Raw genomic sequence first — 14,129 nt, 5'->3', positions numbered from 1 at the left:
TGTGTGTGTACCTTTTGGAAGGCGAAACGTGGACACCCTGCTCCACGGAGAGCGGACTCTGGAGCGGAAGATGATCTTGGAGGCCTCGGGAGGCAAAGAGCGAGGCTTGGTGCCTCTTCACCTCTTGGAGGTCCTCCTCGATGTCAACCACCAGCCCACCAACCCCCCCCCCCCACCCCCACCCCCGGCTCCTTGCTAGCCTTCTGGACCTCTTTGAGGATGAAAAGCTTCTTGATGTTCTCCTTGTCAAGTTTGGGTGTTGGCCTCTGTCGCTGCTGCTTTTGTGATTGGATGCGCCGAGGAGGTAACTCGAAACCCCGCCCCCCACCAAGGCTCCCGGGCCAATCGGCGGGCTCCAGCCCAGGTGATGACCCTGCGTCCTAGCAACCGCGGTCTCCTAGCAACGGGAGCAACCGACCTCCGGCCCGGCTCCGGTTTCCAAGGATAAAGGTCCTGGTGAGGCCCCAGGCCCCCGAGCCCCCGAGCCCCCGAGCCCCAGGCCGCCCACCTACCCTACCCAAGCCATCATGTCTGAGATGCTTGTACCGCGGGTGGAGGAGGAGCAGGGCCTCAGCGTGAACTCGGATGTCCCCGAGGAGAGGATCGCCGCCCGCCGGAAGCGAATCGCCGAGCGGCTGGAGGAGAAGAAACGGTGAGAGCGGCAGGCCGAGGCCGTCCGGCCACGGAGGGGAGTGGGGGGAGGGGAGGAGACGATAAAGGGTGGGAGAGGATGGGGGGGGGGAGGGAGGATGGGGGTAGGAGAGGGGAGGATGGAGGGAAATAGAGGAGGGAGGATGTGGGAGACGGAGGAGAGGGAGGATGGAGGGGGGAGGAGAGGGAGGATGGAGGGGGGAGGAGAGGGAGGATGGGAGAGGGAAGATGGAGGGGGTGGAGGATGGAGGGGGAGGGAAGGGGAGGGAGGATGGAGGGGAGGGGGAGGATGGAAGGAGGGTGGAGGGATGGAGGGGAGGGGGAGGGAAGGGGAGGGAGGAGGGAGGGAGGGAGGAGGGAGGAGGGAGGGGAGGATGGAAGGAGGGTGGAGGGATGGAGGGGAGGGGGAGGGAAGGGGAGGGAGGAGGGAGGGGAGGGAGGAGGGAGGGGAGGGGAGGGAGGATGGGAGGGGGAGGATGGAGGGAGGATGGAGGGGGGGAGGGAGGGAGGGGTGGAGGATGGAGGGGGAGGGAGGGGGTGGAAGATGGAGGGGGTGGGAGGTGGAGGATGGAGGGTGAGGGGGTGGAGGATGGGGGTAGGAGAGGGGAGGATGGAGGGAAATAGAGGAGGGAGGATGTGGGAGACGGAGGAGAGGGAGGATGGAGGGGGGAGGGAGGGAGGATGGAGCGGGAGGGGGGAGGATGGAGCGGGAGGGGGGAGGATGGAGCGGGAGGGGGGAGGATGGGAGAGGGAAGATGGAGGGGGTGGAGGATGGAGGGGGGAGGGAAGGGAAGGGAGGATGGAGGGGAGGGAGGATGGAGGGGAGGGAGGGAGGGGAGAGGGAGGATGGAGGGAGGGGAGAGGGAGGATGGAGGGAGGGTGGAGGGAGGATGGAGGGGAGGGAAGGGAGGATGGGAGGGGGAGGATGGAGGGGGAGGATGGAGGGGGTGGAGGGAGGATGGAGGGGGAGGGAGGGGGAGGGAGGGGGGTGGAGGAGGGAGGGGGAGGGAGGGGGGTGGAGGAGGGAGGGGGAGGGAGGGGGGTGGAGGAGGGAGGGGGAGGGAGGGGGAGGGAGGGGGTGGAGGGAAGGGGAGGGAGGATGGAGGGGAGGGAGGGGAGAGGGAGGGTGGAGGGAGGGGGAGAGGATGGGGAGGGTGGAGGGAGGATGGAGGGGAGGGAAGGGAGGATGGGAGGGGGAGGATGGAGGGGGTGGAGGGAGGATGGAGGGGGGAGGGAGGGGGGTGGAGGATGGAGGGGGAGGGAAGCGGGAGGGGAGGGGGAGGGAAGGGGGGAGGGGGTGGAGGATGGAGGGGGAGGGGAGGGGGAGGGAAGGGGGGAGGGGGAGGGAGGGGGTGGAGGATGGAGGGGGAGGGGAGGGGGTGGAGGAGGGAGGGGGTGGAGGGAGGGAGGAGGGAGGGAGGGGGTGGAGGGAGGGAGGGGGGAGGGAGGGGGTGGAGGGAGGGAGGGGGGAGGGAGGGGGTGGAGGATGGAGGGGGGAGGGAGGGGGTGGAAGATGGAGGGGGAGGGAGGTGGAGGATGGAGGGTGAGGGGGTGGAGGATGGAGGGGAGGGAGGGAGAGGGAGGATGGAAGGGGAGGGAAGGGGAGGGACGGGGAGGAGGAGAGGGAGGATGGAGGGGAGAGGGAGGGGGAGGAGGAGGGGGAGGAGGAGGGGGAGGAGGAGGGGGAGGGGGAGGGAGGTTGGAGGAGAAGGAGGGGGGATGGAGAGGAGAGGAGAGGGAGGGGATGGAGGGGGGAGGGAGGGGAGGGAGGAGAGGGAGGAGGGAGGGGAGGGAGGATGGAGGGGGGAGGGAGGATGGAGGGGGGAGGGAGGAGAGGGAGGATGGAGGGGGGAGGGAGGAGAGGGAGGATGGAGGGGGAGGGAGGAGAGGGAGGATGGAGGGGGAGGGAGGAGAGGGAGGATGGAGCGGGAGGGAGGAGAGGGAGGATGGAGGGGGGAGGATGGAGGAGGGAAGGAGAGGAGGAGGGGGATCTGCTTCCTGACTTAGGCACTGAATTCACCCACTCTTGATTTATCCTCCCTTCTCAGCCCTTTCGTGCTGTCAGCCTCTCAGTTTTTCAGTTGGATTGGTTAAGACGTGGTGCAGGTGCTTGTCCAGTTCCCTCACCTGCATCTTTATCAGTTCGTCCTCTCAGCAACTCGCCCTGAGACAAAGTAAACCCCACTCCCACTAGGGCTATCTGTACCATGCTCGTCCTGCTTTCTACCCTTAATGTCTCCTGTTAGCACATTTCTTAGCTAATATCGCCACTGTCAACACCTCTTTGTCCTTTTGTCTGTGACATCTTTTGGCAATCTCCACCTATCACTGGCCCTCTATCCAGCTCTACCTGTCCCAACACCCCCCCACCCCCCCTCCCCACTTAAATCAGCTTATATTTCATCTCTCTTCTATTTTTCCTTAGTTCTGTTGAAGAGTCATACGGACTCGAAACGTTAACTGTATTCCTCTCTGCAGATACTGTCAGACCTGCTGTATTTTTCTAGGTATTTTTATTTTTGTTTTCGTTTTGGGTTTCCAGCATCTGCAGTTTTTTGCTTTCATTCTAAATTAGAAATCTAAACATGCAAAGGCAAAGCCCAACTGCGGACCAACTACTGTTGGTTTCACTGATGGAGCAAATTTATGGCCCATTTCAGAGGATTAGAAAATGAAAGGCACACCAGTTTTAACAAATTCTAAATTCTAAAATAGGAATAAAATCCAGTTCAGGTAATTTTAATGCAGAAATCCCTAAAACATGAGCAGGGATTGGTAATAAAGTATTGTGAAGAAACTCAAATAACTAAATGTCGTTGAAGAAACTCAAATAACTAAATGTCGTTTAAGATGCCTGGAACAAATGGGTTAAAATCTTCAAGGACGGAAAAGTAAATAGACCCTGGTTAATAATACAGAAGCTGCATAAGTAACTGACTGAAGAATACAAATATAGTATACAAAAAGAGGAAGCACAAATCTGGAAATTCTGATCAGTTAATTTAATGTTTATAATGGGGCAAAAGATAGCATGATGCAGTATGTGACTAAAGCACATCTCAAAAGGAGAAGCCATAATGAATAGTACAGTACCATTTATTTAGCAAGTTATGAAACATCTCAAGTTTCTGGAATTCTTTGTGGATTAAACAAACAATAATGAACAAGTATAGCAATTTAAAAAAATTCATGGGATGTGGGCATCACTAGCTAGGCCAGCGTTTCTTGCCCATCCCTAACTGCCCTTGTTCAGAGGGCATTTAAGAATCAGTCACATCACTGTGGGTCTGGAGTCTCATATAGGCCAGACCAGGTGAGGACAGCAGATTTCCTTCCCTAAGGGGAAGAGTATTGGTGAACCAGTTGGGTTTTTACAACAATCATTTCACAGTCATCGTTAGACTTTTAATTGCAGATTTTTAGTGGATTCAAATTCCACCATCTGCCTTGGTGGGATTCAAACGTGGGTCCCTGGAGCATTACACTGGGTCTCTGGGTTACTAGTCCGGCAACAATACCACTACGCCATTGCCTCTCTGTAATTCTCTTGACTTTCAGAAGGGATTTCAAAATATTCTGTATGCTAAACATTAAATATATTCTAGATAAAATATGTACACAATTAGGGAGGATACATGAGCGTTGATGTAAAATATTTTAAAATTATTTATCATTGAAAATTTCCAGATGCATGCTACTATTATCAACACAATTAAACACTAAAATGCACCTTCATTGTATTTGACTGTAAGGCAAAACAAATTATTCTAACCATGTGTAGATCAGTGGCAACTCCTGTGTGTATCTCTGGCCACTTAAGAGCATTAAGTCCTAGAAACAGGTTAGTTCCAAGCACTTTTAAATTTAGATGGTTCACAGTGAGTGATCAGCATGTGTTGCATTTACAAGATGGCAGTGCCAATGAGCAGTAATATCCTGTTTGTTTTAAATGCTTGTATGTGTTGTAATTGGATTACTTTTCATTTTCTTTTTCAACATCATTTTCTAGTATGTGTGAGTGTAGTTGTTGCTTGATTATGCTTTTGAGGCGCTAACTGACACCAGTTTAAATGTTCTGGGGTAGAATTTCCGCTTTGGGCACAACCAGGAAATTGCAGCAAAAACACACTCAAAATTATGTTGGTAAGGCTGCAGTTCAAGTTTCTGCTAAAATATATGTGTATAACAAACATAAAGTTTTCCATAAAGCATTGCAATCAGGCTTTGTAATAGAATATAGCTGCTTAATGCCTTTCCATTAAAAAGTATTCCTTGGAGCATTTAGGAGTGCTGTTCAGTTCAGCTGAAAATAGGTTTATCACCAAAAATAAGCATTTGTAATAAGGGTATCTAGTCCTGCATCCATGAATAACATGATTGATTGTTGCATAGTAAACGAAATGACCCATATTTTGCAATCTGATGGGTTCTCAAAATTCCCACATTTTTCATATCATCAACAAGGATATGACTGCTGAGTTAAGTGTAGAACCCTGCAGACAGGAGGCAGCCCATGAAGGCCTGGGACTTGTGGATTGTTGCCTGTAACCAGACAACGAGAGGAGACAGAATACGCATTCTTCCCTTTGAAACAATCAACCCAGAGAAAGACTTTATCTTACGCGAAACTAAAGCCCATCAAAATCTTGCATAAATAATTGCTACTAACTACTAAGGCAGGAAGGCAACAATCAATGCAATTATGCGAGCCCATCAATACTCCACATATACAATGGCTTTCAGTTCAAAACTAGTTACGGGGCAGGAAGACAACGATAAACATCATGCGAGCCCATTAAAAACAACGAGGCAACAATCACCTGAAGAAGCCCAAATCAGACAAAGAACTAACCTTGATTTGGTTTCAGATAAGAAATTTGAAAAAAACAGTATAACTGGGCCACCAGTTATGAAGGGTAAGGCTGACACAGGAGGGGGCAGTTTTTGGGCAGTGAGCAGTTTGGAGCGGTTGTACTTGAGCCAGGCGGAGGGAGGAGATCTGGAGGTTTGCAGGCCTGCAGGCAACATCATGGCGAGGGGTACGGGATGGCAGGCTCAACTGAAGACAACAAGGCCGCCACCGCAGCCCTCCACGAAGATCGACCACCCACAACTGCGCCCGCCACCCAACTGAAGAACCTTCGCAGATTCCACAGATCAGGACCATGTGGGGATGGCAGGCCCCAGAGGACACAAAGAGCGTACCCCAAAAACTGCGACTGGCTTACCTGGCTGGATTTCAAACTGTCAAGGAACCCTGGTTGGTGAGCATGATCCCTGACCTCTCCTAGTTCAATTTAGTTAGGTTTTGGGGGTGAGACAAGGGTAAGCGGATTAGTAGCGTGATTTTCCCTCGTTATGCCGTGTGTTCCCCATTCTTAACTAAGTGCACTTTACAGGTCCGTATAATCTCAGTGTAATCCTAATGTTATAAATTCATTTGTGACTTCAATAAACCCAGTTTTTTCTTGCATCAAAACCAGTTGTCTGCAGCACATTGCCACACCTCCAAATAAGTCCAAGGTCTAGAACTCAGGGAGTGGGAGCGATTCGGACTGCTCAGTAGTCAGAGGTGAAGCTGACACACACCACCACCCCCTACAAATCAGTGGTGAAGCAATTGTGCCCATTGCTGACCTTGAAGAAAGCTGTCCACAAAGACCTAGTGATTTTTGTGGCACAGACTTTCCCTTTCTTGATGTCAGTTTAATTCTGGCACCAACTCATTGAGATCGCTGGGCGCGCTGACAATGATGTCAGCAAGCAGGGTAAGCAGCCACTCACATTAAAATATTCTCACAGACAGCAAACCAGGAAGTCAAAAGGACTGAATCTTTTTAAATTCAATAATAGGTGGCGAAGAAAATGATTATGATTAGATTAAGATAGAAATTAAAATAAATGTAAGCTTTAATTTTTTTATTATTTTAAAATATGTGGCATTTTCTTATCATTATAGAGAAATTTTGACAAATATATCAGCTTTTCAAGAGCAGTGAGGATGTTTAACAGCAATTATAAAGTTAGTATGCTGTTAAAAACCCAGGTACACCTCAATGTTTTCAAGGGTTCTTACATTGAGACTAACAGCATAAAAGTAGAAGTTCTTGACCGTTCATCCCACTGATTGCAGCCTGGGGCTGCCTCAACAGTGCCACAATCTCTGGAGAAGAGTAGAATAATTGACAGCAGCTTAAGGATTTCTGTGATCATCTGCACATGTGCTGACTCCTGAGATGGCTGTCAGTTTCAGTGGAGTAATGGTGTGGAACGCCGAAAGTTTCAACATCATTGCCACTGCAAAATCTGGGTCAGTATATCTTGACATGAAGAAACTATTAAGACGTGCATGTGTGCCTAAGTAAGTGTGCACAATTTCAAGAACCTTCACAAACAAATATACAATTGATAAAATCTTGCAATTTTGACCTGGGGCAATGGCCAGTTTGTACAATTGGGTGAATTAAATCTTGAACCGGCATGTAAGTTTGCAGAAAACACAAATACAAGCAGCTTTTGATGTAGCTCATTTAAAATTCCCAATATTCTCCGCTGGTTTGACTGTGCTGATAATACTAGCATAAACAAAGTGAATGTCTACCCCTGCATAGTTTTGATTTTTTTGATGAAATTTTGCACTCATAAAGTTAGGAATATCTGTACTGATAAACAGGTTACTTGTCTATTTTTGTTGCTTATTGTCACCATCAAACACTCTCATATCAGATATAACATTGGAGAAAAAAAGACAGAGCAATGGGTGCCTCTACTTTCCATTGTATTCCCATGTTTTAGGAACGTTCTCTTCCCACAGCATGAGAGCACTTCTTTCCATTTCCTACATAAACCATTTGTATGGAATGAGATTAACAAGATTAGTGCATTTTAACATTGAGCTGAACCCACTACAAAGTGAAATAAAACAGCCCATGATCATTCCAACTAGGACCAGTAAAGCCAGCAGAAGCCTTTAATCTCAGCTGTCTGGCTAGAATTTGTTTTTTGGAAAAATATGCTTTATTCATAAAATATCTGAAAGAACATTACAAAACATTTCTAATGGCCATCACAAAAAGTGCAATCATATTCAGCTTTTCCACATAGATCATGAGGTGCTTCAGTACAATCAACGAACATTACAGACATTTCGACATGGTCATTACAGGCAGTCAGACAGTGCAATGGTATTAAGTTATCGACATAGATCATGTTGCGCTCTTAGGTGCTTCAATACAATTATGATACATTTAGTTTTCAGTACATACATTCCTTGTGAGTCATACAGTCCCTCAGTGCACTAGAATATAATCCAGGTACCTGAGATGATGGTTTGTGAATGCTTTGCTTTTAAAATTTAATGTTTCTTTCTGGGGATAGTTGGAAATCTCATTTTGAGGTGAGACTGTCCACCTGTGCACCTGCTGCAGTTTGACTTTTGTTTGACAGTTCATGTACAATAATTTTGCCCTCTCAAGCTTAATGATGTGATATATATATTTGATAATGTAGTCTGCAATAGAAGTAATTGCTAATATCACCTTTGGTCAATGTATAGATCTGCATATTGGATTTGCAGTTTTCAGCTTCAATAATAATCAGCTGAGATTGAATAAATCAAAAGTACCTTCAGTTTTCAATCAAAATTTGGAAGCAGAAAGCGCTGGTAATTTCACTTACTTTTATTGTAGTAATCTATTCTCTGAACAGTGGCATAGATTTAATTTGTAGGGAGAATTCCTGTGCCCCCTGCCCACTGCCCCAACCAGGTTACATGTCCCTGACATGTGACTAAATCCCCTGGGTTACACGTCCCTGACGTGTGGCTGTATCCCCTGGTTTACATGTCCCTGATGTGCAGCTCTTCAATTCCCCCTTTTTAGTTCTTAAACACTAGAATTCCAAGATGAGATGCCAACACCATAATTTGATTGTAAACCTGTTCTCAATGCTCTTTACAACAGACAAAATTAACTTGGTGTTCAGTTATACTCACTAGCACCCGCCCGGTTGGTCTTCCGTCAGTGAAGAGGGTTTTGTGGAGCCGGTGACCAGCCAAACACCTCTTCCTATGTTTGTTTGCAGATCAGCTGTCTTATTTCCTCTTCCTTTCTTCTCCTGTTTTTCTCCTTCTCTGGCTTAAAGCTGATGGGTTTTTACACTCTCCTTTGCTGCAGGGTTCTTTTCTTAATGTAAGCAGGATTTTGAATGACCACAGTGATCTAGTCAGTTTATGAGAATGGTTTCAGGGATGAGACACTTCAGAAAGATTGGAGAAGTTGGGACTGTTTTCCTGGGAGAGGAGAAGGCTAAGATGAGACTTCATAGAAGTTTTCAAAATCATGAATTGTGATCGTAGGAGGGTTGATCAGTAAATTCGCAGATGACATGAAAATTGGTGGGGCGGTAAATAGTGAGGAGGATAGCCTTAGATTACAGGAGGATATAGATGGTTTGGTTAGTTGGGCTGATCAGTGGCAAATGGAATTTAATCCGGATAAGCATGAGGTGATGCACTTGGGCAGGACAAACAAGGCACGGGAATACACGATGAATGTAGGACCCTGGGAAGTACCGAGGATCAGAGGGACCTTGGTGTGCATGTTCACCGGTCCCTTAAGGTAGCAGGACAGGTAGATAAGGTGGTTAAGAAGGCATATAAGATACTTGCCTTTATTAGCTGAGGCTAATATAAGAGCAGGGAGGTTATGCTGGAACTGTATAAAACGCTGGTTAGGCCACAGCTAGAGTATTGTGTGCAGTTCTGGAATCCGCATTACAGGAAGGATGTGATTGCACTAGAGAGAGTGCAGAGGAGATTTACCAGGATGTTGCTTGGTCTGACTGGAGAGTTTTAGTTATGAGGAGAGATTGGATAGACTGGGGTTATTTTCCCTCGCGCAGAGGAGATTGAAGGGACATGAATGAGGTGTATAAAGTTATGAGGGACATGGATAGGGTAGACATGAAGGAACATTTCCCCTTGGTGGAGGGATCAATAATCATGATTTAAAGTAAGGGACAGAAGGTTTAGAGGGGATGTGAGGAAGAATTTTTTCACCCAGAGGGTGGTGGGAATCTGGAACTCACTGCCGGAAAGAGTGGTGGAGGCAGAAACCCTCAACATTTAAGAAGCATTTGGATGTGCATTTGTGATGCCTTGGCATACAAGGCTATGGGCCTAGTGCTGGAAAATGGGGTTAGAATAGTTTGGTACTTGTTTGACTGGCGCAGACTCAATGGGCCGAAGGGCCTTTTTCTGTGCTACAGACCTCTATGAGTCTATGAAGGGTCTGGAAAGAGTAGATAGGGAAGAACTGTTTCTGCTCGTAAGCGGATTGAGAACCAGAGGGCACAATTTTAAAGTGTTTTGCAAAAGAAGCAAATGTGAGATGAGAAAGAACTTTCTCACACAGCGTGTAGTTGAGTTTGGAATGTCCTACCTGGAAGTGTGGTGGGGGCAGGTTCGATTGAGGCATTCAAGAGGGCATTGGATGATTATTTAAACAGAAACAATGTGCAGGGTTATGGGGAAAAGGCAGGAGATTGGCACTAAGTTAAAATGCTCAGAGTGCCGGTGCAGACACGATGGGCCGAATGGCCTCCTTCTGCACCATAACAATTCTGTGATTCTGTGGTGGGTGACCTCGTCCATTGTGGCCACAAATCACTGTGATCTAAATAGTTCAGTACTTCAGCAACTTATGCCCAGGCCATTGTGTTTAGATAGAATTGATTATTAATTAGAGTAGGGCACAGTAATGGCTGAAACATTACAAATGTCAATGTTTGATAATGCTAAATGGTTTAGCAATGCTCTTTTTTCAGGGTCAAAGTACCTTCTGAAGTTTGCTGAGGCCAGCTAAATTGTCCCCAGATTTAAATAGTTCATAAATGTAGGTATAAGCCCATTGAAAATACAATGGCCTCTTACTAATTTCACATTTGGGACCAAACATCCAATGAACTGAAATGAAATGGAAAATGTACAGTTGAATATGGTTTATGTTATGTTGTTTGTTCTTGTACATAAAAGCATAATAATTCCCATAATATTATTGTGACTTATTGTTAAAGTAGGTTAATAGTGGGGTTTGGATCATTTGTAACGTGTGTGTGTGTATATGCCTGTGTGTGTGTTTTAATTGAATTGGAGACAGCTGGTCTGGAGGCTTTGACTCATCAAAAGCAGCTAGGTTTGAAATGCTAAATGTGTAAACATGCTGAAGTCTTAGAATGTGAGGTGAGGAGAATTTGCAGTTTTAGATAAATCAGGGTAGTTTGAATTTTAAAGAAATGGTAGGATGTTGCACCTAGCCAGAGAAGCTAGGCCAAGCAGTGTGCTTACTTTTCCCAAAGGTTACTGATAACATTAGCACCATGGAAAGATTTATATTATGAGCAAGATAAAGTTCCAAAGACATATGGGAACAATGGAATTTACATTAAAAGGGAGAAACATGTATAAAGGAGAATGAGTGATGTATCAGGGAAGACATTGTAAAATCTAACACCAGCGTGAGAAGCCTCCAGTATTTGTGTATTACGCCTGCTGTCTACAGAAACTGAAGCTGGGAAAAGTCATTTTGAATTCTACTCTCCAGGGTATTGTGGTAACTTGCTGGCATCGGTTTAAAATCTATTTTTTTTACTGTTGCATTAGCTGGGTGTAACTGGAAGCCAGATTAATTAGGGGTTTTAGGAGTTATTATGGTGGTAATTTGTAGACCTATGTATGTGCTTGAAATCTTTTGTTAATAAATGTTTAATTTAGTTTTCGAAAAATCTCTGAAGTCTTGGTAGACTTATCACTTCTGAATTCAGGGGCTCGCATCTTGAAATAAAATACAAATTGCAAAACCGTTGTGACTGCATGACTGAGTTTCCCTCGTGGATTTGATCTGCCTGGCACACATCATCTGCTACATCATAATAAATTGGAGGCTCTTTGTGGGATATTTGAAATTCCTTGATTGGTTTGGAGCTGGTGAATCTTAAGGGTACGAGTACGAGAAGCACTTTGAATTCAGGAATTGGTGTGAGGGATTTTTTAAAGTGCTGAGACTACAAAAATTGCAGTATCCATGGCTAAAACCTTTTTGAAAGTAGAAGATATAACTCTGATTGGGTTACAGAAAGTATCTAAGGGTAAATTAACAGAGTTGATAGATAAGTTGCAGTTGAGGTTTCCTGTAGGGGCAAAGAAAGCAGACATAGTTGAAGTGATAGCACAGCATTTAAAGTTGAATGTGAAACCTGACACTAGTGAGTCACAGCTGGAGGTAGTGAGACCTCAGTTGGAAATGAAGAGGCTTGAATTTGAACAAGCAAGGGAACTGAGAAAACTTGAATTGGAGGCAAACAAAAAGGAGAAAGAATTGGAAAGAGAAAAAACTGTAACTAGAGGCAGCAGAATAAGAAAGGGGAAAAGAGATTATTTCAAAAAGAAATTGAAATGCAAAAACTTGATCTCCAGAGGGAAAAGTTAGCAATGGAGGAAAGAGAAAAGGAAAGAGACAGAGAGTACCGACTTGAAAAGCTGGACTTTAAAGAAGAGACCTCAGATGCTGAGGAAAGTTCTGATGATGAGAAAACCATTAACCTTAAACCCAGTGGGGAGATATTTAAATTTGTGGAAGCTCTTCTGAAGTTTGAAGAAAGAGATATTGAGGCTTTCTTTACTTTATTTGAGAAGAGAGCTAAACAGATGAAATGGCCACAAGAAAACTGGACATTGTTATTACAGTCTAGGTTGGTGGTTAGAGCACATGAGGTGTTTGCTTCACTGTCAGGAGAAATGTCAATGGATTATGATGTGATAAAAAAGGCTATTTTGAGTGCATATGAGTTGGTTCCTAAGGCATACGGGCAGAAATTTAGGGACAGAATTTTCTGCCTGCTGGGTAGGCAGGCCCGACCCAATCTCCAGCAGTTGGGGAGCTGATCCCCGCTGGAGAAGTGGGCCCTGCCTCCATTTTATGTGGGCGGGCCTTAATTAGCGTGACATCCGGCTGTGGGGGGGATTCCCCAAAAGCGAGAGTGCGCTCTTTCGCACGTACGCACGAAAAAGCGCACATCTCCCTGAGGCTAAATGCTGCCTCAGGGAAATCGCTTACACTTTTAAAAATATTTAAAATAGAGAAAAATAAATTCCCTAACATGTCCCCCTCATGTGACAACATGAGATGGGACATGTTCATAATTAACATAATACCTTTATTAAAAAATTTAAAACCCTGCATGAAACTTCATCCCACCTGTGGATGAGGTTTCATGTTTTTTCTATTTGCCGCCGGGGCTCCTGGCCTCTCTGCCAACCTTAATGTTGGATGGGCAGGTACACTAAGCACTTTAATTGATTTGTCAATGGCCTCAATTGGCCATTGACAGGTTAGCAGGCCCATGGCTGATTTTGCTGTGCCCCCGCCTTCCTGAAAATTTAAATGGAACGGGATGACATTGGGGGTTCCGCCCGACATAATCCCGCATCATTTTATGTGTCGGCAAGCGGGCCCTGCCCCTTGCTCGCCGACGGCAAAATTCTGCCCTAGGAAGATAAGAAAACAGCTGGGCAAACTTATATCTAGTTTGAGAGAGTAGAACAAGGTAATTTTGACCAGTGGGCACTGGCATTAAAGATCGAGACAACATATGCAGCTCCTAGAGGAGTAATTCTTTTGGAAGAATTTAAAGATTCAATTTCTTTGTTAGTGAGAACTCATGTGGAGGAACAGAGGGTTAACATGGTAAGATAAGCAGCAGAGATAGCTGATGATTATGAGTTAGTTCATAGATCTAAATCTTTTTATTGTCACCCTTTTACATCAGAGAAGGATAGAAAGTGGGAAGGTGAAAGGAAGGTGGGTAGTGAGGGAAGAGGAGTAGGTGGAAATTCCCATGAAGATTTTCTCAGAGTAAAAAAGGAAGGTGCAGAGGGTAGAAGTGACACTTGAAAATTGAGGTGTTTTCATTGTGATAAAAAGTTGGGCACACAATGTCAGTGTGTTGGAGATTACAGGGAAAATGTGTTGGAATTATTGGGATGCAGAAAAGTTCTGGAAGTATAAGTACCGTGGGTTCTTTGGTTCAGGCACAGGAAAAAAACAGTGGTTTATGTACAAGTAAAACAGGAAGGATCAGTGATAGATAAAGATGTGGGAGTGTGTTCACAATTTTCCCCAGGGAGTTCTGAGGTGCAGGTTGCAGAAATGTTTAAAGATTTTGTAAGTTAAAGGGAGTCTTTCCATGTGTACAGAGTGGAGCAGGTAAAGATATTATAATTTTATGAGACACAGGGGCTAGTCAATCCCTATTGTTGTGGGGTAGTGATATTTGCTGATCAGAAGGAGTATTGCAGGAACAGATGATAATAAGTGGGATTCATGGAGATGCTAAACCTATTCCATTGTGAACGGTAAATTTCAAGAGTAAGTGGAAAACAGGTGAGGTGATTTCTGGAGTAGTGAAAAATTTTCCCATGC

At 45.8% G+C, this 14,129-nt stretch overlaps 1 protein-coding gene across 1 annotated transcript in view; it reads left to right on the top strand.

Annotated features, from left to right (window-relative positions):
• The first annotated feature begins 509 nt into the window (after positions 1-509).
• The window catches only part of drc1 (dynein regulatory complex subunit 1 homolog (Chlamydomonas)), a 107,461-nt gene continuing 93,841 nt past the window's right edge, over positions 510-14,129 (top strand). The window contains exon 1 of the mRNA XM_041188408.1: positions 510-652. Within this exon, the coding sequence (XP_041044342.1) occupies positions 528-652 (125 nt within the window). The 5' untranslated portion in view covers positions 510-527. The remainder of the gene's footprint in view (positions 653-14,129) is intronic.

This window comes from Carcharodon carcharias, chromosome 5 (assembly GCF_017639515.1).
Source record: "Carcharodon carcharias isolate sCarCar2 chromosome 5, sCarCar2.pri, whole genome shotgun sequence".
NCBI lineage: Eukaryota > Metazoa > Chordata > Chondrichthyes > Lamniformes > Lamnidae > Carcharodon > Carcharodon carcharias.
This window is presented reverse-complemented; position numbering and strand designations above follow the sequence as displayed.